This window comes from Erpetoichthys calabaricus, chromosome 17, assembly GCF_900747795.2.
Source record: "Erpetoichthys calabaricus chromosome 17, fErpCal1.3, whole genome shotgun sequence".
NCBI lineage: Eukaryota > Metazoa > Chordata > Cladistia > Polypteriformes > Polypteridae > Erpetoichthys > Erpetoichthys calabaricus.
Genome location: NC_041410.2, coordinates 47288278 through 47310785, shown reverse-complemented (window position 1 = coordinate 47310785; position 22508 = coordinate 47288278). Strand labels below are relative to the sequence as shown.

Genomic DNA, 22508 nt, shown 5'->3' with positions numbered 1-22508 from the left:
GCATTACATTGGTTAGCATAAGAGCTGACCAGAATACTATTAATGGTGTATAGTCCTATATTTGACAGTGCCGGTCTCCCTGCATTATGCTTTTGGAATAAGCAGACCACTGTTAGGGGGGTCTAATATTGCAATGAAGTATAAAGTGATGAGATGGCCTTGTGCTGTTATGCCCTTAAAATCTGGGATACTTGACCAACGAATACACCGGGCTTATACTATGGACTTTTATTTATTTATTTTTTTTTTTATAGAATTGGCAAGGATCAAGGCACTGTGCAGGTATTGGTGACACTTCAATGATGGCACATACAGTGGGTCTCAGACAGTTGTATCAAATCGTAAAAATAAGGAATGACTTGAGTACATCTGCTAGAATGACTAGTGTTTGCAAGCAGTCTTTTTGGCCTTCAGGCCCCTGCAAAACTTTTCCTTCAGCCTTTTTTTTTTTTTTTTTTTTTCTGTCATCGGCCATCTGACCTTCTCAGTGTATACAGTAATATTTGATCTCGGTGAGCGTGTAGACGGCCAGTTGGCTGAGGTCTCCAGAACAGATTTTTATTTTTGACTTTTTTAATTTTTAATCTCCACTATTGTCAGCTGGTAATAGTCAGTTCATCAATTAATAGACACTTTTAGATTTTCTTTTGCAGATTTAACAAATCTGCTTGTTTTAAATTTTGTAATCATAACTGAATAGTTCACAGCACTGCCTGCACTTTTTTATAAAAAAAAAAAAAAAAAAAAAAAAAATTTATACAACTCATTTCTTGTATACTGCTGTCCATGAATTCTATTTAACATCCTTTTGATTTATTCCTGCAAGAAAAATTTAACATCTTATCCCTTTTGAGCTACATCCTATGTGTGAAAATGTGTAAAATTGTTTTTGGAATAAGCAAAATCTTTACTGTTGAATTCATACTCTTGGCTTTCCATCTATCATGCCCCTTTGTCTCTCCAAAACTGATACTTGGCTAGAATTTTTTACTTTTGTGCCTTTGCAAGTATAACTTGTGCCTCCACAATAAAATGTGTGGACAACTATAAAGCGTTTTGCATATACAGGGTGTCCAGTGAGTTTAACGTTTTATGCAGAGTACAAGTTGTTCTGATATGCGTGTGTCTGTGTGAATGTTTTGAGTCTTCAGGGACTTGAATCTGTGAAGCAATCTTGGCCTTCCAGTCTTTTTTTTTTTTAAATCCCTTCCTCCATGACTGATTTTGTAAATCTAATTACTGTGCAAGACTTTTTGACCAGGGGGCATAAGTGGTGGTAAACTATTCCATAGTGTGGTGGTTTGTGACCCCAATAGTTTGGGCAAGGACAGGACTTCTAATCCCTCATTTGCAGGTGTGTATCCCGTATACAAAGTGCACTGGGACTTTAGGGTTACCCTGTGTAGAAATTATGGCACCTTTCTGTGGGTCTTTGGAGGTCACTGGACTTCCTTAATCTTTTTAGATTGAGAGGTTGGGAAGGGGCCAATGCAAGCAACTAGTTTTAATAAAGCAGTTTAATGCTTTGGTTAAGCATTGTTTTTTAAGGATGCTTCACTTAAAGATCTTTCTAAATGGCTCCATCAGAAGTGTGCTATTGCCGTATCAAATGCACTCAAAGTTCACCAAAGTTCACTTTCACGCATAGTGACTGTTCTTAAGCTGCCCTAGAGGGTTGTGGGTTTTCTCTTGACTAGCCTGATCTATCAAACAGGAAGTTTTTCTGTAATTAGTGCTGCTTTCATTTCCTTTCTCCTCCCTAGAGTTCGCAGGCAAAGAATTTGCTCAAATCCTGGGAGGAGGTGGAGGACTACTAAACCATGCAAAACAAAGCAAAGATCCAGTCTCGCTTTAATAAACATGAAGTGCTGGCCATTTCCCTTCTAGAATGAGTGTAAGGAAAGATGGATTAGGAAAACGAGAGCATCTTTGAGAAGTGGTGGGCAGTAACTGGTCTGGGTTTTTGGGGGGGGGGGGGGGGGGGGGTTTGTAGTGACACCATGAGGTGGCAGTGTGGGTTTTTTTTTTTTTTTTTTTTAATCGATTTAACATGGCTACCCAGTCGGATGCCGTAATGTGGGATTAATCTCCTTCAGCAAGGCTCCTGCTTTGTTTACCTTGACTTTCTCTCTGAGTGGGGTCTCTGGCCTTTAGACTTGTATCAAGGTAACTGAGACGCACCTGTTGTTTTTTAGAAATGGAATAATACAATGTAGTGAAACACAAGGATTTTAAAATGTCAATATGCAGGTCAGACTGGACACAAGCCTGACTAGACAAACAGGTTGGCTGTTTACTGGTGGAGTTCTCCTTTTATCTTGGTACATTTACAATAGCAAGTCTTTATGGATAATGTCATCTGTGTAGTTGTTGCTCCAGGTTCAAATGGAGGATTCTTTCTGCACTGAAGTTCACACCTTCTCTTTTCTGTATGATCCTTGCTGCTGCACTTATCCCAATCCAAGTGGTTTGTCGTGTGGTGGGTGTGTCAGCATGCTGTTGGTGCCAGTACTGTGCTGTGGTTTCCTCGGCTTTTCTGTGGTCTCTTACACCTTCTTGGAGGGAGGGCATCGCTCGTTTCTGGCAGAAAAATGTAGATGCTGAAGTTCACTTCTTGAAGTGATGGCTTCTTCTCTACCTTCAGACTACTGGCATATGGCTTTGGCTGGATAGACTGGGTCTCTGCATCTGGTCCAAAATGTGAGTTTGGGTTTTGTATATAGAAGTAGTTATGACCCTCTGCTTCCAACTCCAAAGACTTTCTATAATAGAGAATCCCTGACCTTTTCTCAAATTGCCTCATCTCTCAACCTTGAGAGATTGGGTGCATGTGGTCTTAAAGGAAGGTTGAATGGTCTCCTGATTTGGATTAAGATCCTTTCCAGTTACAAAATTAGTGTCTTCTAATTGGTAGGGTTTTCTGTCCATCTTTGGTTGTCATCCCTTGAAGTATAGGTCTTTTTCCTTGCTGGAGTCCATTTCACACTTTCTGGCCCAAGAGGTCTGCATGGAAGCCTCTGGTGAGATGTCCGGTCACCTTTATTAACAGATGAGGGCCAGGCAGATCCTGGTAGAAGCTGGAGTTCAGTCACTTAGTTTGGAATGTAAGTGGGGGTTTTGCGTAGCTCGGTGCCTGCATCCTTGTTCAATCTTTCTTAACTGGCCTGGTGTGTCATGAAAGCGTCGCCGAATGGACATTGTATGCTTTGTCCTACTGTGGTGGTAATTGCCCCTTTTGTATTAAAGTGCAGAATCTCCTGAAAGTATTAATCTGCCTGGATGTGAACTACAAAGCTGTTGGTTCAGGAAGACCAAGCCCTGAGGATTCCATGAATTGTTTTTATATTCCAAGACTTTCCCAGAATCTGCCTAGTTGCTCATCCTCTCTAGCATGTCCTAGATTGAAGGAGTTGAAGCTTTTTCAGTTGGCAGCTCAGCCAATAAATGGTACTTTTGCTAGCTAAAGATTACAATATGCAAGCTTGTGCAGCAATTCAATCCCCTTTGATTACATTGTGTCTGAAGGGGCCTTAGTTGCCTCAAACGCTTGCATATTGTAATCTTTAAGTTGGCCAATAAAAGGGGCCATTTTTGTTGGATTTCTCATTGTATCCATTATGGCTAACACTAACTCCCTAGTAGTACAGTTAAGCAGTTGGAAGTTGAGGTGCTGTGATCAGTTTTTGAAATTGAAAGGAATTGGTACAGTAGATTGAGATGGTAACTTTAAAAAGGCGTTTACAAAGAGCATGGGCACACTGTGAAATCTGTCATTCGTTTCCAAACGGGTTGGCCTTCACATAAGGAAGCCTAAACACACGTTTCCGGGTTTGTATGATTGGGGTGGGGACACTTTAGGTCTGCTTGATGTTTTATCCAATTGTGGCAAATCGGATGGCCATGCTTGTTGGGCTGAATGACCTGTTCTCAATTGTTCTAATGCTATCATAGAGTTGCAGCTGTCTCTCTCCTAGGACTCTGTACTGGAGGTGAGCATGGTTGCTACTTTCTGAAAAGATGGAGCAAAAAAAAATTGACTATTAAGAGCCTAAACCTGCATTACTTAAGATGGAAGCTTACCATTGTATAATTGAAAGATACTTCAGCAGAAGATGGCAATAAATGCTGTGGTTTTAAACCATGCATTAAACTTGGAATCCTTTCAGGAGGATGGTCTTCAATACTTGATAGAGAGATTTTGAACACATGCTAAAAGGTACTGTGGTACTCTGAAGACTGTGTAGCTTGCTCCGAGCCAGCAGGTGGCACTGGTGTGCAAATGAACCTCGGACATCTGGGCACCTAGGGGTCAAATTCTGGGCTCCAAAGTGGTCTTCTCTGTACAATCCTAGAACACATGTTAAATGTGGTCCCAATTTTGTATTGGAAGTATACTTTTTATATTGAGATTCTTTGAGTAAAAAGTTAACAAGCTAGTTTGATACATGGCTGGCTTAACTCCTCTGTCCACATCATCCTTAACAGATGCATTGTAGCTATAGGTGCCAACTTTTCACCTTTTGAGGGTGGGCACATCTGTAATAAGCCTACTGCAGTCTTTTTCTCAGATTTTCAAGCCTTGCAGCCATAAAGCACTCTGGGGGGGCTGCCCCTATTCCCCCCCAAGGCCTGAAGCTATACATTCTGCACCTTTTTTCTTTATTTGGGTGCCTGTGTTGCTGGGGATGGGGCTCGGAGGAGAAATTTAGCCTCAAGATGCATCAACTTTTTCCTTTCTTGCAATAAGCTCTCCCTAAATACTCCTCACAATAGTTCTACTTGACTCCTGGTGTGCACTGTGGCAACAGACACCCACAATTCAGTGTAATTTAGATTCTTTAGTCCTTTTGACTTTTTTTTTTTTTTTTTTTTTTTAAACCCTAAATGACTGCTTGCTGCTTTCAATCTAAAAATTTTTTTTTATAATTTGAAAAAATATATACTACATTTTTTTCATAGCACACTGGAGCGCCAAACTAGAAAATTCCATAGTGTGCCAGCAATATTTTATAGTATTGTCTATTTGGTATGATTTTTATTTATTTCGGCCTGTCCTTAGTACATAGGTACCCTGTTACTCATGCATTTCACAGCACCATTCTTACAAAGTCTGATTTGATTGTTCACTGTACTAACTGTTTGTTAAGAGTGCTCATTCATACCCATTTGACAAACTTGTAACCAAAAGGTACAAGTCGGGACAATCTTGCCAGCATTGTGAGCCTTGGAGCAATACATTGCCCAGAGGCCTTTTGTTTTGATAGCAAAACAAACGCTGGCATCAAACATGGTATACCGCTATCCTCCTGCGGCTTCCAGGCAGTGCCCATATGTTAAAATACCCTGGTACAAGTATCCTATGAAAACATGGTACAACTCCTCTGCATTGCCCGTTAAGAGATGCACCAGTCCAAATGTATTGTGGAATGAAGGTGGCGGATCGTTTGGACCAGTTGGAAATAAATCAACCAGAGCACGTGGAGAACAATTTTCTATGTAAAGTTGGTCAATAATTTGAAAATGAGAAATATAAAATGAACCAGTAAAGGACAGCATGTGTGCTTTATCTCCTTACAAAATGTGAAACTCTCTAACTTTCCCAATAAATAGCTGACTGGGCAGGGAAGAGACTAGTGCCAAAACTAGCACCAGTCGGCTGTTGTGAAAGTGTGTGTGGATTTTTATTAAAACCTGCTTTAATTTAATTTCTCTTGTACAAAGTTTAATTTGTCAGTTTGATTTCATTGAAAAGTTTTCCAGGGGGGATTTGACAGAACCAAATTCTGTTTGATTGGGGTTTAAGACTAAGACAATGTTTCATTTCCATTTTTGGAATTGCAGACTCACTTTTGTTTTGCCCAGTTTGATGTGAAAGGTGGTCAAACTTTTTTTTCCTTTTCTCCCCTACCCCCTATAGGTACGGACACTCTTTGTCAGTGGACTTCCAGTTGATATCAAACCTCGGGAACTCTACTTACTTTTTAGACCATTTAAGGTAAGTTGTATTGTCCCATGTTTGGCGGGAAAGAATCTTAAATGGAAATTTTGAACTGAGTTAGCAAAGCTCAGCCCCATTTTCCCATTAAACCTGTTGATTTTTGGAACATGGACATTTTAAGACTGACTCCAGACTAGAATATTTTAGCTGCTCAAGCATTTTTGAGGTGCGATGGGAAGTAGAAATGAGGAGGTTTAAGGGAAAACCTTTATACTTTAGGATTTGGCCAAAACAATTGTCCTAGTCCAGCCTTTCTACCTTTTACTTTAGGCAGGCTGCATGTTCTGTGTGGTACTGGGCTGGTAAACGGTGGTGCAGGTTACAGTGCCCACAAAGTGTGCACCTGTTGAAGAGGTTTCCACATTTTTACTATTTATACAACATTGAATCGCAGTGGATTTATTTGGGTTTTTTGACGCTTCATGCCACCGTGTGAACATCACTGCGGGTTGATCTGCAGTTTCAACTGATGGTACTGTAAATGTTTGTTTGGAGAGTCCCTATGGTGGCTTAACTTGCACAATGATGTTGCTCTCTAAGCAACTCTGAAAAGGTGATTTAAAAAGCCCAAGTTGGGGAATAGTGTCCAAGTCAGTGAATATCCATTGTAGTCCAGTTAAATGGGAAAGCGCAAGGTGCAGCTGTCATTTGCTAGATGAGGTCATCCTCACTTCTTGCACAGCTACAGTTTGTGGAAGTCCACCAAGAGACCTAGGAGAATTCTGAAGGAATTGCAAGCTATAGTAAAGACTGACAACACTGAAGACAACTGCTGCTTGGCTTCACTGGTGGCAGCTTTAAGAGCATGACAAAACGCGTGCCACCATGCGATTCAATAGTCAACCGGAAGATTCCATTGTCTGATACAAGCTTTTTGGACATCTCAAATGTCCTTTTTGTATGCAAAGCAACTGCACCATCCACCTTGTGAAGCCTAGTGGTGGCAGCATCATATTGAAGGGGTGATTTAACTACAGTAGGCCCTGGATAGCTTGGAATGGTGGAAGGATAAAAATGATTGCAGAATAAGTCCTGGAGGAAAAAAATTGATGCAATCTGCAAGAAACTTGAACCTTGGGAGATTTGTTGCCCAGCCAGACAACGACACAAGAATTAAAGAAAGCTACACAGGAATGGCTTCAAAACAATGGTAATGTCCAGGAGTGTCAGTCCAGATCTCGGTCCTGCTGAGACTTTGTGGGTAGACTTGGAGAAAAGCTGGTCACTCTATCTCCATGACACCTGACGGAGCTTCGACAGTTTCTTCAAAAAAACAGGTGGGAAATGTGTCCAGATGTGCAAGACTGAGGGAAGAGTCACTGACTCAAGGCTGTCATGGCTGACAAAGCTACATCTACGATGTATTGGCTTGAAGATTGTGAATACTTTGAACGATTAACACACCCAATCCATTGATCAGTGTAAGCCAAATTAAATGAACTGATTCAATGTTGTCTCACCCCTTGGAAGTTCACGTTATACATTTCTGCTTCAAATGCAGAATAAAGATACTGTAGTTATTAGGATTTAGTCTCCTTTCTGGCTATACTACCAAATCCAATGAAAGCCATGCCTTTTTAGAATTTCTTCTTGGAGGATTATACATCAGCCAAAATTTCCAACTTTTCTAGATCCACTTAATCAGTTTGAACAATTTTTCCAGGAATTGTACATATGAGTGGTGCCTAATATGGCTTTTAGGAATGCAGGACCAAATGCATGCTTGTGTTGCCATGGCCATAATATCTGCTTGTCCTTTTTGTTGTCTCCATAGGGTTATGAAGGATCCCTAATTAAGTTGACATCAAAGCAGGTGAGTCCTCCATTCATGTATGAAACCTAGGAAAGGTCTTCTGTGAATTACGGTATATGCAGGGAGTGTGGTGTAATGGTTAAGGCTTAACGTCAAACTCCACGGTTGTGGGTTCAACTCCTGCTACTGACACTTTGTGACCATGAGCAAGTCACTTGACCCGCCTGTGCTACAATTGGAAAACCAAAAGACATTTAGGATCACTGGCTACATTTGTCTCCTTTGATAAAGGTGTCAGCCAAATAAGGAAAACCAGTTTTGTCTTTGCTTGTGCTACAGCAGAATTGCTGTTTTAAAGTGTGCCTTAGGCAATTGATGTGGTTTAAACTTGAAGTATCCTAACCAATGTTCCTTGACCAAGATTTGTGTCAATCCCCCAAATTCTGCTTAGTGTTGGTCAGATGAAGATGCAGTGGGCTATGGGCCTTGGTCCAAACTGATCAAGAATAGATGTTTTGGATAATGAATCTTTCCCATATAGCTAATTTTTAAATCTTTCACTAAAATCTTGTGCTTTTTCAGAAATATCTGGCTTATTTTAAAGCTTGTTGGAAAGATGAGGTAATGGTGGGGTGGGGGATGAGATGCATTGTGTGCTGCTTAGAGAAGAGAATTAATCTCCAAAAAAGGAAGACCAAACTATTCTAAATTTAGCATTAAACTGTGGCATCATTTATTCTTGAATGGTAAAATTTTTGGATTACTTGCAATGTAATTATCAAAAGCACAATGACATTTGGAAACCGACTGGAATACGAAGCTTGTAGGAAATGCTACGGTTTGTGACCCTCGAGACATTTGGTTTTTCTAAAGTTGAGATCTTTATGCTGTGGCTTTGGGCATTATTTAGATTAACAGTAAAGTCTAAGACCTGTTTTCCACTTTTGTAACTTGTAAATTTTAATAGGATTGCATGTAATGCAGAGCTGCTACTTCAGCATTCAATGTAGTGTTGCATACACACTGACCAAGAAGATGCTTTTCTTCCATGAATGGTTTACAATGATTTTTTTTTTTTTTTTTTGTTTAACCCCAGGGAATATTCGCCAAAGTGTTCAAGAAAATAACATTCCAGAACATTAACCATTAAATAAGGTAGGACAAGCATTTCTAGCATCCACTGCTGGCACTGCTATGTCCTTTTTATAGCTTGGAGACCAAAACTGCCCATTGTACTCCAGGTGAAGCCTCAGACTTGTACTCTTGGCACTGTATAACCTGACATTCTATTGGCTTTTAATGACTTCTGAGCACTGTCTGGTTAGTTGATTGTGTCGAGTCCACTACAACTCCTAAATCCTTCTCATAAGATGTACTTTTTTCCCAGACCTCCCTTTGCTCATTCAAACCTCATTTATTTTTACTTCCTACATGCAACACTTGAAATTTTACTGACATTAAATTTCATCTGACACAAATCTGCCCAAGCCTGTTTGCTGTCCAAGTCCCTGTGATGAGTCAACGGTTTCTTGATTTATCTGACAATCCAGGTATCATCTGCAGACTTAACCAGCTATTTTCCTAGACATCCTTTGTGAGATTTTTACATTTCTTGTATAACCCATAAATGCCTCACTGGGCTTTAACAGGCCTAGGGGGTGGTGGTGTTTTTTGGGGTTTTTTTTTTTTGTTGTTGGTTAGCCCCCACCCTTGACTCCTTAACCGTCACCAGCAAACAGTCCAATGTTGCAATTGTGACCATAGAGCCAGATTTCTTTGCAGAATCTGAGAGAAACCAAATTGCAGCCACAGAACTGGTTCTGGGATGAACACGGACTCTCCCATACCCCCAATAAACAGACACCTTGGACTTACCAGCCTCATTTTGATCACTCTGCTTAACATGCTCATGACGGTGCTCTAGGGAATTCAACAAATGTGTCGTAAGGACCTAGGTTGAGATGGTGGAGAATCCCATTTTGACTTACGGCTTCGCATGTCTCTGTGCTTTCCTACTGCACAGGGGTTTCACAATGACACACTCCAAAAACGTGACACCCCCTTTTTTTTTGTGAAGTTAAATCCTGCAGGGGGTGTGTTGCTAGCATGTTGCTCAAAATGTGTCTACATTGAAAGGACAAGTACTTTATGGTGTGGGCACTGTACAGTACATTTAACATTGTCCACTAAATCTCAACAGTATTGTGTATATCCTGATCTGGTACTCCATACTTTGGTGCAGCATTGCCTTTACCTGGGCCTACTGCAGGCATTGGGTATCGATGATACTTGAAAGTAATTCAGACGGAAGTGTACCATTCACTACATCATAAATTGAACAGGAAGTGCTGATTTGGTTTATACCTTAGGTTTGTTTGATCTGACTCTGCTCTGCATTTCCTCAAGTGAAAAACCTCATTGGTCATGACCATATTCGCTGTTGCCTATTCCAAGTCTGTTGCTTTTCATAGTTATAAAATTTAAAACTGGAGTGTTACCAAAAACTGATCTAATAACTGAAGAAAATTTGTAGATTTGGTGCTCACGGCAGAGGTGTATATGGACTTTCAGAATATTTTTTGATTTTTCTTTTTGGGGGTTGTCTGAACTCTACTTGGTTCATGCACTTGTTGATGTGCACCCATCTTGGCTTTGGATAGAGCCAGGGGTTCTTGACTTTTTTCCCCCTCGTTGGTGTACCACCAAGTGTTGTTTTTGAATGTACCACTTTTGTCAAGTTTAGTATTTAACCATTTACCCAGAAAAATGAAGGGTGATGCTGCTTTAACCCCATAAATTTTGGGAGGTTTTAACCTCCTTAGTCCAACCCAAACCTGTAAAAAGCATTGCGCTTTTGGCTTATGAATGACACTTTTTTTTTTAATCTTTCTACTGTAAAACCTACAAAGCACTACGCACAGTCAGTGTAGAACACATGTAAAAAATAAATATATGGACAGCACATGTGCAAGTGATGAGTGTCACTTTGGGATTCCCAGAATCCCAGTTTCGCTGACTTTCAATTTCATTGCCTGAAGACGGATTCTCCATCACTGAACAGTTTACTTGATGCCAAGGAGTCTAGAAGACTTCTACACAGTTGTCCAGGTAATGCTCAGGGCCTGATGTTGGCACTAATGTGGGTCTAGTGTAAACTGTCATTCTGGCAATGGTAGAACGCTGTTGGGTCTTTACAAGAGAGGTGTCTATACCATTGCCAGAATGACTGACTGGTCTTATGCCAAGGTGACTAATTCCTTAGGAGTGGTAGTCTTATGTAATTTTTTTTTGTTTTTGTCTGTGTAATAGACATTTTAGTAATACTAAAATTTAATTTATAAATTCAGATAAGAGAAATGACCTAAAGAATTCAGATCAAAATTAGAGGGAAATAAGTCCACTGTTGGTCTGTATGAGCTCTGAGCCTGCTTTATTGCTCAGGGTCTTTAACAACTTGAAGCATAAATTTGCTGTATTTGGCAAACCTCCAGTTTTCTTGTATTGGGGGCGATGGGGGAATACAGAACATTGAATTCTTGGTTGGGGATGAAGAGGGATGTTTTTGGGTTCCCTCAAACTGCAGGGATAGTGAATAGGTCTTAACTCCTGCAAGCTCTGCCGTGTTTGGACAATGAAAGTTAAGATGCTTTAGCAGTGTATTACTCTTTATGAATCCATATTGGGATAGTAAATAACTTCATGGATTTTTAAAAAATCCATGCACTTTTTAAAATCTCCACTTTGATTACATGCTGTCTAAAGTATTTAACTTGCCATTTTCTGTCTTCGATTCTAAAATGTGTGAATTTCTGAGCTTGTGTATTTGAACTAAAATCTCATTTTAGAACCATGTAGGCAAGACCTGGCTGTTCGGTCCAACAAAGCTCCCAAGTCTTGTCATTATTTTGGCAGAATTAAGGTGATGTGTTTTTGGAGTTTCCTAAAGTCCTACAGTCAATTGCACTACATTCAGACCTTATGGTTCTGTAGCGAAGACAAAATTTTTTTTTTTTTTTTTTAAATCTCTGCTTTTCAGACTAGTGACCACCAAGATTACTCAGAATACAGTTAAGCCCAAACTTCTTATAGCTGGTTTTGTAGCACTTCATGTCATGATTGACATTTTGAGGTTTGTTTGTTTGTTCAATAATAGCCATCGACCAAGGTCTCCTCCATAGACTGGAGCAATTGGCAAGGCAAATTAGACATGGACATCAAGCATTTACCTCGATGTCTGTCTTTCTCCAACCCCCCAATTTTGTTTACATTTATCAGGGATATATTGTGAAACCAAACTTGGCTATTTGTGAAACAATGGATTTCTTAACTTCTGTAAAGTAGCCTTCATTTTGTGTTTTGCTTTTTGTCCAAATTGTCCTGAAATGGTGTAGCTCTGTAGAAGGTGGTGGTTGGATGGACTACAGGCATGTGCCTTATGTTCAGGGGTTGAAGGCAAAGCCCCTGTTCCTTTACTGCAGTCACACACATAGTGATAGTAGTGTTAATGTCTGCTGTAATGCCTTCATGTTTTGTGTATAATGTCAAGTCTGCTGCAATCATTTTGATTTCTGAACCAATTTCATAATGGAACAAATGTGGAAAAGCTTTTTACTTTAAGAGCAGCAGGACTTCTCTGCTGTTAAGCAATGCAGGTTTCTTGTTCAGTTCTCACCCTCCACCCAGGAGTGCTGTGCATTTGTCTAACCCCTGAATGAGTGAGAACCTGAGATGAACTTGTCTCCAAGGCACCTATGCCAAACACAAAGTAACTTAAGCCTAAAGGACACCATGTTGGTTAAACTTCAATCCCCTCGTATGCCAGACTAATGGAGTAGGACATGCATGGCTACATCCCTATTCAGTCTCATTCGTATATAATCACCTTTAGATTGGAGGCCATGTTTATGGAAAACTTGGCTTATGTCCCTGTGATTTGCAAGTTCCTTTAGTATCAGTCTGACCAGCTTGTGGACGGATGTAGCCCAATTATCAGCACAGAAAAATGTTTCATTTTATCTAAAGTTGCTGTGTTTGGACTTTGACGCACACGCTTAGTCATTGCTTGGCTGGGTGCCACCATGACCTAGTGGAATATTAACTTCCAGTCTAGTGGTTACAAGCACAACTCCTTGGCTGCATAGATGCTAATTTCATTTGATTTTTTTTAGTTTTAAGGTCGTTAAGGATTTTACTTTAGTCATAAATATTTTTCACATTGCCCTCTTGATATGGTGCCCAGTCTTTATCTGCTGCTCACACTGGCAACATCAAGTTGTCAGTTGCCAGATATTCATGTCTGCTCCTTTTTTCAAGGAGAGCATCAGATTTGTGTGATTTTAATATTCCTTCAAGTTTGGGAGTATTTGGTTTTTACTTAATGGCTTATCACAAAGCAATTTATAACACATTCCTGCAGGAGAAACCAGCTTCTGCTCTGCTGTGTAGCAAGATGTGGGAAAGCTAGCAGTCGGCTCGTTCTGTCGTAATAGCTTTTGTCCAAGTAATTCTAACCATATGCTGTTCTGCAAAGTCTGAATATCTTTGGAATGATTCACAGCAGAGCACGTTTACAAGTGTAATATGTAACTAAGAAGGAAGCCCAATATGTAGACTTGCTGCAGTTCATGAAGTTTGGGAAAGGTTACTTAAGGGCATGAGGGATGGGAGTTGCTTTTTGGGGCTTTGACTAATAGGCAAACCTCCTGTTAGAAATCTAAAGGCTGTATAATGTGCAATAGGTAGGTTTATAACATCTGCAGTCTCTTGGTTCAAATTGAGTAGATAATGGACCTCTGACTTGAGTGGGAGGGCAGGTTTCTTGGGCTATGAAGGCCTGGCCTGGACTTGGCTTATTTTTTCCACTCCATGTTGGAGTGAATGGTCAGGGGAACCAAACCTGGGTGTTGTGGACCAACACTGTGTGTGTAAAACTTTATACCAACAGTAATGTCTGCATAATGCCTTTTGAATTTTCTTTAGTCATTCCGGTGTGTTTATTTACTTGACAGCCTAGTTTACATATTTAAACAGTTTCTATAAAGTCCGTTAACTCTATGTAGACCCACAGTGCAGTTTGGTCTGGATGCCCTTTTCTGAGGGGTGATTTGCATGTGGGTTTTTGTGCTCTTTGGGAGTCCCTAACTTTAAAACACCTATTGAATGTATACTATAATTTATGATGTATACATTCAATATCTAAAACTAAAGAAAAGCAAATCTCAATCCCCAGTTGAGAGCCAAGAGCATGGGTGAAAATTAGAGAGATGCAAAGATGGAGGAAAAATTGTTTTCAAACCATATCAATGCCAATTCTAAAATTGTAAATCTTGCCATAGTGTTGATCAGATTCTCTAAGCAAGAATAAACCCCCAGTTTTTTTGGTTGCATGCACCTTTTGAAGTATGAAGTAGTATTTTGGAGAAATTTTAATTATGCATGCATTGTCACATTTTGGTGTCCTGCAATGCTTATCTTTCAGTGATACGGCACAAATTCTGAAATAAACCCAAGTGCAGTCCTTCAATCGAATTGTATGCAGAGTGCCTAAAAGCTACAGAACTTCCACAGAATGGAAAGTGCTTGCTTGTAGTTGACGGTGTCCATGACAGATTAGTGTGAGTTGCCCAGAATGACTGTGCAAAGAGACTGAATTCAAGAAACTCTGAATTCTTTTGTTTGACGGCAGATTAAGACTCACTGTAGCACTTGATGGCTTAAGATTTGTCATATATACACACTGGGTACCATTCAACCAAACTACAGGGGGGCTGGCTCTTTCATGGAAATATTCCTTGAAATTTTTCACTCATTCAAATCTACTGTAAATACATAAGCCTATTTTGGGGCACTGCTGAGATTTCTACACTTCAGGTTTTATAATTTGAAGTGACTGATAAACACGAGCTCAAAGGGTGCATTGAAGGAAATGAAGTACTAACCTCACAAGTCTAAACCATCTAATATGCCTTCATTAATGTAGCAAAAGCAGAGCTGAAACTGATGAGTAAAAAGGGCACACTGACCTCCCAGTGCCAAATTTAACTTCTTGCTATGTGACAATGGACCCCAATAAGATTAGGTCTATTTCTTCAAATTTAAAATTTGGTTCATTTTGTATACAGCATTTGTTGGAATGTAGAGTGCAAGGGGGGTGTGGTTTTGTTCACCCAACAAAATTCTTTGAATTGACACCCTGAGTGAGCGTCATGGGTGATGTCAAAAGTATTGCAGGCTCCAGTTGCAGTCCAAATTTAGTTCAAGTAGACCATTCTACAGCTGTTGAAGTGCCAAACCTTGGTCCATGACCCATTTTACTTCTGAAAAATAGTCCTGGCGGAAAGTTTTGAGATTGACACAAGTAATCAATTTTCTCGGTTTGCTGCTTCAGTGTTTTTTAGATGTTTTTGTCCGCTGTTTCTATGGTATACTGAAGTAGAATTACAAGCATTTCATGAATTTCAAACCCTTTTGACAATTATATTAAGTATATGTAAAGTCTATATTTGCAGTTGTAGAGTTCAAGCATGGGCAAACACGTGTAGAAAAATCTGTCAGTTTGCTTTGAAGTTTCACTAAATATTTTAAAACTAACAATCCACACAAGAATAAAGTAGTTACACACATAGAATAAGGCAAAAAATGAGGAAAAAAAATCTTCTAGTAGTTTTACAAGAAAAGCTAAGTTTAATTATTCTTTACTACTTCTGCACACTTTAAACTTATGACGCAGCACATTCGATTAAGTGCTTTGTCTTTTGTTACTTGACGCACACAACCTGCCCACAAGGTAGTTTAAAACCACGAGCCCTCTATGCCTTGTACATGGCAAGGCTGATCACCAAGAATGTTTAGTCAGAGAAGCTAGAAATGGTTAGAATATACTGTACCAGTTCAGCTTTATGGGGGTTATAGGAACCTCCCATAGATTATGAACTTTTAGTAAAACATTTTTATATAACTTGTTACTAGCAAATGGCTTACAGCAGCATTGGCCCTTTACTTTTTCAAGACCTCTGCAATCTGCCCTGGCAGGCTGTAAAGTTCTGGGCCAAATCCTGACTGATGGTAGCCCATTCTTGTGTAATCAATGCTTGGAGTTTGTCAGAATTTGGTGGGTTTTTCTTTGTCCACCCACCTCTTAAGGATTGACCAAGTTCTCAATGGGATTAAGGTCTAGGGAGTTTCCTGGCCATGAACCCAAAATTTTGATGTTCTCCGAGCCACTTATCACTTCTACCTTATGGCCTGGTGCTCAATCATGCAGGAAAAGGCATGGTTAGTTACCAAACTGTTCTTGGATGGTTGAGAAATTGCTCTCGAAGGATGTTTTGGTACCATTGTTTGTTCATGGCTGCGTTTTTAGGTAACATTGTGAGGGAGCCCACTCCTTTGGCTGTTAAGTGACATCTTTCACTTCAACTCTGATGGCCAATACAGTAGTTTTATTCTGTTGTGCTGGGCTGGTGAAACCAAGAGTGGCCCACTGAATCAAACTAATTTAAAAGGCCAGGCTCAGTTATGGGATGCACTGTAGACTCCCTAGAGGTGGAGAGAATAAAACAAAACTGAGTGCCATTATGAGATTCTGTACATCCTCTCTGACACACTAACCGAGGACTTTCAGCAGAAGTGCATTAAACGCAACTAGGACTCCTTTATTCCAATGGCAATACATCTGCATAATATCTCGTGGACACAAGTCAATTTTTACTTAAAAACTTGGTCATTTTGGTGTCGTATACTTGTTTTGGAATACGTTTTTTTGCCTAAAGGATGACCAATCTGGGAATGAGACCTTGTCGTGAGCAGGACCCAAGCAGGGAAGGGCCATAATATGCACAAAGTAATCTTGGCGTGCTGATGCCTTAATTTATTTGGCTCTGGACAGAATTATCAACTGTAAACATAGTTGTGTAGATGTAGCCTTAGTCTTCTCACCCTTGTATGATCTTTACACTTTTGATGCAAGATGAATTCTCATTTGAAGTCTTGACTGGCCAACTCTTCACACTTCTCCTTTAAACCAAAGCTCTTGTCAATTTTGTCTGTCTTGCTTTTTCTCATGTTGGCTCTGGTCTGCATGGCAACTTTTGGACTGCTGGTAGATTTCCTTCATCCAAACCACGGGGGATGGCAAATGATTCATCTCACTCTATACAGAATCCTTCACTTGCTGAAATTTCTGATTCCATTCTGAAATTCAAGATCTTGAGCCCAAAGGATTTTAGGTTTTCACATCCGTTGACACTAGACATTAGTTTCCAGTGCTGAAAAGTCCACACAACAAACACCGGCTTTTTATCCATCTGGTCTTGCTATGATGCCAATTTTTCATAGCAGAAAAGACTTGATGGTTAAAACATTAAAATTGTCTTGGAAGTTTTAGAATCTCTAGGCTAATTTGGGCTGCTTGTGATGACCATGTAAAGATTTTGTCCTGTCAAGACTGTCTTCAAATATTTAAAGTATTTCACATTGAAGTATCTAGTGGAGATCATTGAAACCAATCCCCACTTTAATGCATTCTGAATTGTTTTTTTAGGCAAATGAATCTGAAATGTACAAGGGTGGGAAGACTTGCACAAGGCACTGTATCATGACATACCATGGTCCAAGGCTGCACGTTCAAAGATTAAGACTATTAAATTAGCCGTTCAGGTAGACGACCGTACAAGAGATCAGGTAAGACGTAACATCTAGCAAACAATAAGGGGTGGGTGCAATGGAAAGGAAAATGCAAATACTCGATCGCTTTGGAATATTTACACAGCGAGCTATTCATTAGGATCCACTTAAAGACCAAAAATGTATACATGGGTCAAATTTAAAGTGTGTGGGTTGAGGATCAGTAGGCACAATCTCCATAGTATCTTCATTAGATCTACTCTTACTTTGGCTCATCCTTGTGTACTCATATTTTATTTATTTTTTTTTTAAAAATGTGCCTCATTGAGGTATTGCTCACTTCAGCATGTAATGGTCTACTTAACTAGACAAACATGTTTGCCTGAACATTATTCTGCCTATACAGCTTTATGGTGCAAAAATATTTGCTTGTATTCATAGAGTTGACGTTCTTCTATTTTTAGCAGCATTTCATGAAATGTTGGCTTTGAGACCTTCCACTGTTTGACTTGCTTACTATAATTCAAGTTTTGAACGATCTTTAAATTTTCAAACGTGTTCTCGTTAAATGTAAACTTCCAAAACCATCATTTCATTCAGAGGTTTTCTTTTGTAAACAAGTTCAGATGTTTGTTCAACTGTAGCATGGCCTGTATATTCATCTTACTCCTCAACAAAGCATTGTTTTTCAGCAATAAGCCTACAATATTCATACGAGGTGCTGCTTTTACAAAGTTGATTCTTGATGGATCTTAGACTTTTGACACTTGATCTGATCCCAGAAATGCATTGCATAAACCTTTTATTTTTATTTTTAATAGCCTGTTGGTTTTGTAACCTTTGACAGTCGGTCTGGAGCTGAAGCTGCCAAAAATGCATTAAATGTAAGTAAAGTTTTTTGTTTAAATTGTAACTCTGACTGTCACAGATAACATGGACCAAAAAAAAAAAAAAAAAACATTAGCTTATGCTGCTCTGGTGTCTCGCCTAGAAATCTGGAGGCTGTGTCCATGCCTAAGGAACTGCTGCAATTTTAAAATGAGCCTTGAAGTCTCAAAGATGACCATCGTAACAATTAAGGACCAAAACTCGCAATCCTGAAACTGCTTACAAAAATCACAACAAATTGAAGTGGCCCATTGTGATGTAGGCTTCTGCAGCACAATGCTTAGTGACTTTATTTTCCCCTGACACGATCATTGACAGTTGGCACATTGTGAATCTTGCTAACGTCTTCTACTTCCACTTGATGGCAGTTTTGCTATTGCCCCTCCTAAAGTTTTTTTACTTGACTGAATTCATCGGGTGTTATCATGGCAGTTTGAATGTACAGTCCATGTGTCATTTTCACCATGTGAGCCAATGTCTGACCAATTTGCATTATTGTTGCTAGATTTCACTTATTCAATTTTAGTTTATTCTAAAACTGGCTTTACAGCTATTCATGTTTAGTTTTTTTTTTTTGTTTTTTTGAGTGCAAAATGGTGACTTTGTAAAGTCAAACGCTCAAGGAAACCAACATGTATACTTTCCAAAGTGCTAGTGTCTGATTTGATTTTAGCAGTTTAATTTCTATCAGTACTTGTTCCCCTCAACTATTAGCTTTTCAGTAATATTCTGTTTCAGTGCCATAAGTTTTGAGCTTAAGCATTGAAAAATGCAGTTCACAAGCCTGTTTTAAAATTGAACATTTTGATATTTCCCCCTCATTTCTTTTTAATGTCACCAACTGTGTTAATTCTATTAAAAATAGTGTAGGTCATCCAATAAAAGCTCTGCTTTTAGCAATGATTTTAATGGCCCTTTAGGTATTTAAACTACTTTTCACTTCTGGTCTTGTACTTCTAAACCCTACACTAAGTACTAGTTTAACTAATGTGGCCATCTTTTTAAACGTAGTCCTGGCAGATCACAATTATAAAGAACTGGCACGGGGCTTATGCCAGTTTCATGATCTTGCCAGGTTAGGATTCAGCATGCAGAATTCTGGGTCAATGGCTAATGTATTCAGGTCTGGTTCACCTTTAATGCTTGCTGTAGACCAAATACACTTTCACCTTTTCATCCAAACTGTAAACACAGGAACACTCTTGAGCTTTTTCATGGCTGGTTTCTTCACTGGTATTTAGTTTCTGTGGCATTTTCAAGAATGCAGAGAATGGCAAGTTATTTAGTGCAGTTAATCAAGTGTTCAGACCAAAGTAAAGAGGTACCTTTCGTAGTTTCCCATTAGTGTTTTAACATGGCAGATAATCACACCACCCCTTTTTTTTCTGTGGAAGTGTATCTGGGTGAAGTCCCAATACACACCATTGCTGTTAAGTGTTGTCCCTTTCAATTTCCTGGCAGGTTTTTAGTTTTTATACTGTAACTTTTTTTTGTTTTGCTCATGATGAATTAAACTTGCATGGAGTCTCATTTGGGTAGATAGTATTGAAAATTGTCTGCAGTGTATTGGTCTACTTCCAGTGGCTCAAAGCAAATTTGTTTTTAATGAATAAAACCAGCAGTAAAACATCATTCAGTCAAAGATACAAATGTACAAACGATGCAGTAAAGCCAGTGACGTGCTACACTTGTCATCCTTGGGCAACGAAATCGGTAACAGCAGTCTTCATTTTTTAATATCCCGTCAGATTACAACTTAGATGAGCAGGAATTAAACTGTACTGAAGTGTTTTTCCCCCCCCATGGAGTCCGTCTTGATTTTCCAAAGTATTGGAGCTTGCTCCTTTTTTGATCACTAATAACCCATTGTCTAGCTGAGCTGGTCCTGTATGAATGTTTGTTTTTTCCAGGTATGGAGAGTTCTGCAATCTCCACAGCCCCTGACTTGTCAAATGGGCTTCAGTTTTTAGAGGTCCAGAGCCTTCACATTTTATTTCTGCGTCCTATGCATTGGACGTACAGGTGAGCACTCCTCGATTTCTGCTCTTGCATGAATACAAGTCTGCCCCTACAACTTGAGATGAAATGAGACCTGGTTGATCTTGTCTGGGTGAGTCAGACTGGTTGGACCAAACCTGATGGCCACCAATTCTCACACGTGTAAGCAGTCTGTTAACAAGATCAAGTCTGAAATGCCCCATGACTCAAAGCTGTGTAATGAGACCTGTCTAATTTTACAAACCTTGATGCGCTTGTCCTTCTGTGACCAGGATTCCTTAGGCTTAGAATTCCAATGTAATTATAGTTAAACCAGAGCCAGACTTGGAAGTGTAATGAATCCACTTTGCAGTATTGAGCCTGTATAAGTTATTCTGCCAACTAGTGGGTAAAAACCATCATGCTACAAAAAAAATCTGATTGCGTTTTGCCCCTATGGTAACTAATAAATATTCCTGAGTGGGGTGTAAACCAAGCTATAAAGCCAGTTTTAAAACCAACTAAGCCTGAACCATTAGTTGAATTAAGCAATAGTGACCATGTGAGTCAATCCTCAGACATTGAGACTGGTGAAACATTTGTATAGGACACTGTTCATGTGAACTGTCATGATGTGGTGTGAATTTGGTTTCATTATGGGTCGTCATGGTGCAAGTAGGTATGTGGCAAAGAAGCAAAATGATTACGAGTAAGTAGAAAGAGGGTCTATTGCCCCCTAAACCACAACTCGCAATGCAGCAAGTGTCATTGCTGTCCTGAGAAGCGTTGGTCCCTAAACCTTATGCTGCAGTAGCTTTCTAACAACATGGCAGGGTCCATTGTACAGATCAGGGACTGATATTCTGCTTCATATTCAAGCAACAGAAAAATGTGCCAAATGCAATTCTACTGCCCTGATAGTTGCATGGGGCTGTGTTCTAAATCTGCTTCGGCACAACAGTAGGCACTAGACATGCCTTTCTACTGTATTTTAAGAAATTAATACCAAAATGTCAGCAGTGTCTTTTTTTTTTTTTTAAAACTACCTCTCCCTGGGTGAACAACATTAAGGAGACTAAAGTGATTATTGTGGAAATTGTATGATGCCACGGGTTTTTGTCCATTGTTTTAAATGTATTTGTCTAATCACCTTTCCTGAAAACCACCTGTGACTCAGTTGAGCCATTGTAAGAATATTTACTAAATAGGAGGCCAGTGTGTGTGTGTAATTTTAGTTTTCCTCTCCAGGGTATACGTTTCGATCCAGAGAGTCCACAAACCCTACGGTTAGAATTTGCAAAAGCGAACACAAAAATGGCAAAGAGTAAGCTGATGGCCACACCAAACCCCACTAATATTCACCCAGCTTTAGGAGCACATTTCATTGCACGGGACCCATGTAAGTTTAACCCACTTGTACATTGCCTGTTTTAATGCTTTAGATTTTCAAACCATCAAGCTCATGGTTTTTGTTAAATGCCAGTAAATTCTTTTATTTGAGCTAACTTTATGCATGCTTAACCTGGAAAAACAATTCACTTATTTGAAAACTGTCCCCATTTGGGTGATCTGTCCACGGTTGTCTTGCAAAGAATGTGAGCCTGTCTACATTTTTAACAAACTGACCTTTCAGTTCCCTAGGAATCGGACACCGATCTCATAAATGGGTTTATAACCATTAAACTTTCCCAATAGTGCAAATGTAATACTTCTAACAACCACTTTAGTACGTATCCCCTTCATCAGGCTCTTTAATAGTTTACTACTAAGTCAACCCACACATTCTTTGTAAGTAAGTCTTCACCCTGAAAGGTTTTATTTTAAATGCTGGGCATTAAAACTGCAACACGGGGGTGGGGAGAGTCTTGTTCATATAAAACCTGGGTGTCTGGTTCCAGTCCTGGTGGGCTGCAGATTTTCATTCTAACCCTTTTCCTAATCAGTTTCCAGTTTTCACTGCTAATTTTTTTTTTTTCCCCCTTCATTTCAATGGCCCTGTTTTAAAGGATTCAGTCTAGATTTGTTTGGCTGTCATTTAATGAAGAAAGCAAATGAGATGTGAAATTCGCCAACAGATGACCAGCTAAACTGGGATTTCACTCCAACCAGTTAATGAGGAGCTGCTTCTTGCGGTTAAAGCCATTATTGAATATCATGACTTGTTGCTGCTCTCACTCTGCCACAACAAACTGTTTTTTGTAAGACCACCGTCTAGGTCTGGTGACCGGAGTAGACCAACACCTTTACTTTCAGGCTGTTTCCTTAATG

At 39.5% G+C, this 22508-nt stretch overlaps 2 protein-coding genes across 2 annotated transcripts in view; both read left to right on the top strand.

The window, feature by feature from the left end:
* Nucleotides 1-22508, top strand: part of ubl7a (ubiquitin-like 7a (bone marrow stromal cell-derived)) — a 1205533-nt gene that overhangs the window by 1027364 nt on the left and 155661 nt on the right. The window lies entirely within an intron of this gene.
* The window catches only part of LOC114667731 (RNA-binding protein with multiple splicing 2), a 59503-nt gene that overhangs the window by 28112 nt on the left and 8883 nt on the right, over nucleotides 1-22508 (top strand). Inside the window, exons 2-5 of the mRNA XM_028823152.2 lie at nucleotides 5918-5995; nucleotides 7773-7811; nucleotides 18197-18259; nucleotides 21489-21639. Coding sequence (XP_028678985.1) covers nucleotides 5918-5995; nucleotides 7773-7811; nucleotides 18197-18259; nucleotides 21489-21639 — 331 coding nt within the window. The remainder of the gene's footprint in view (nucleotides 1-5917; nucleotides 5996-7772; nucleotides 7812-18196; nucleotides 18260-21488; nucleotides 21640-22508) is intronic.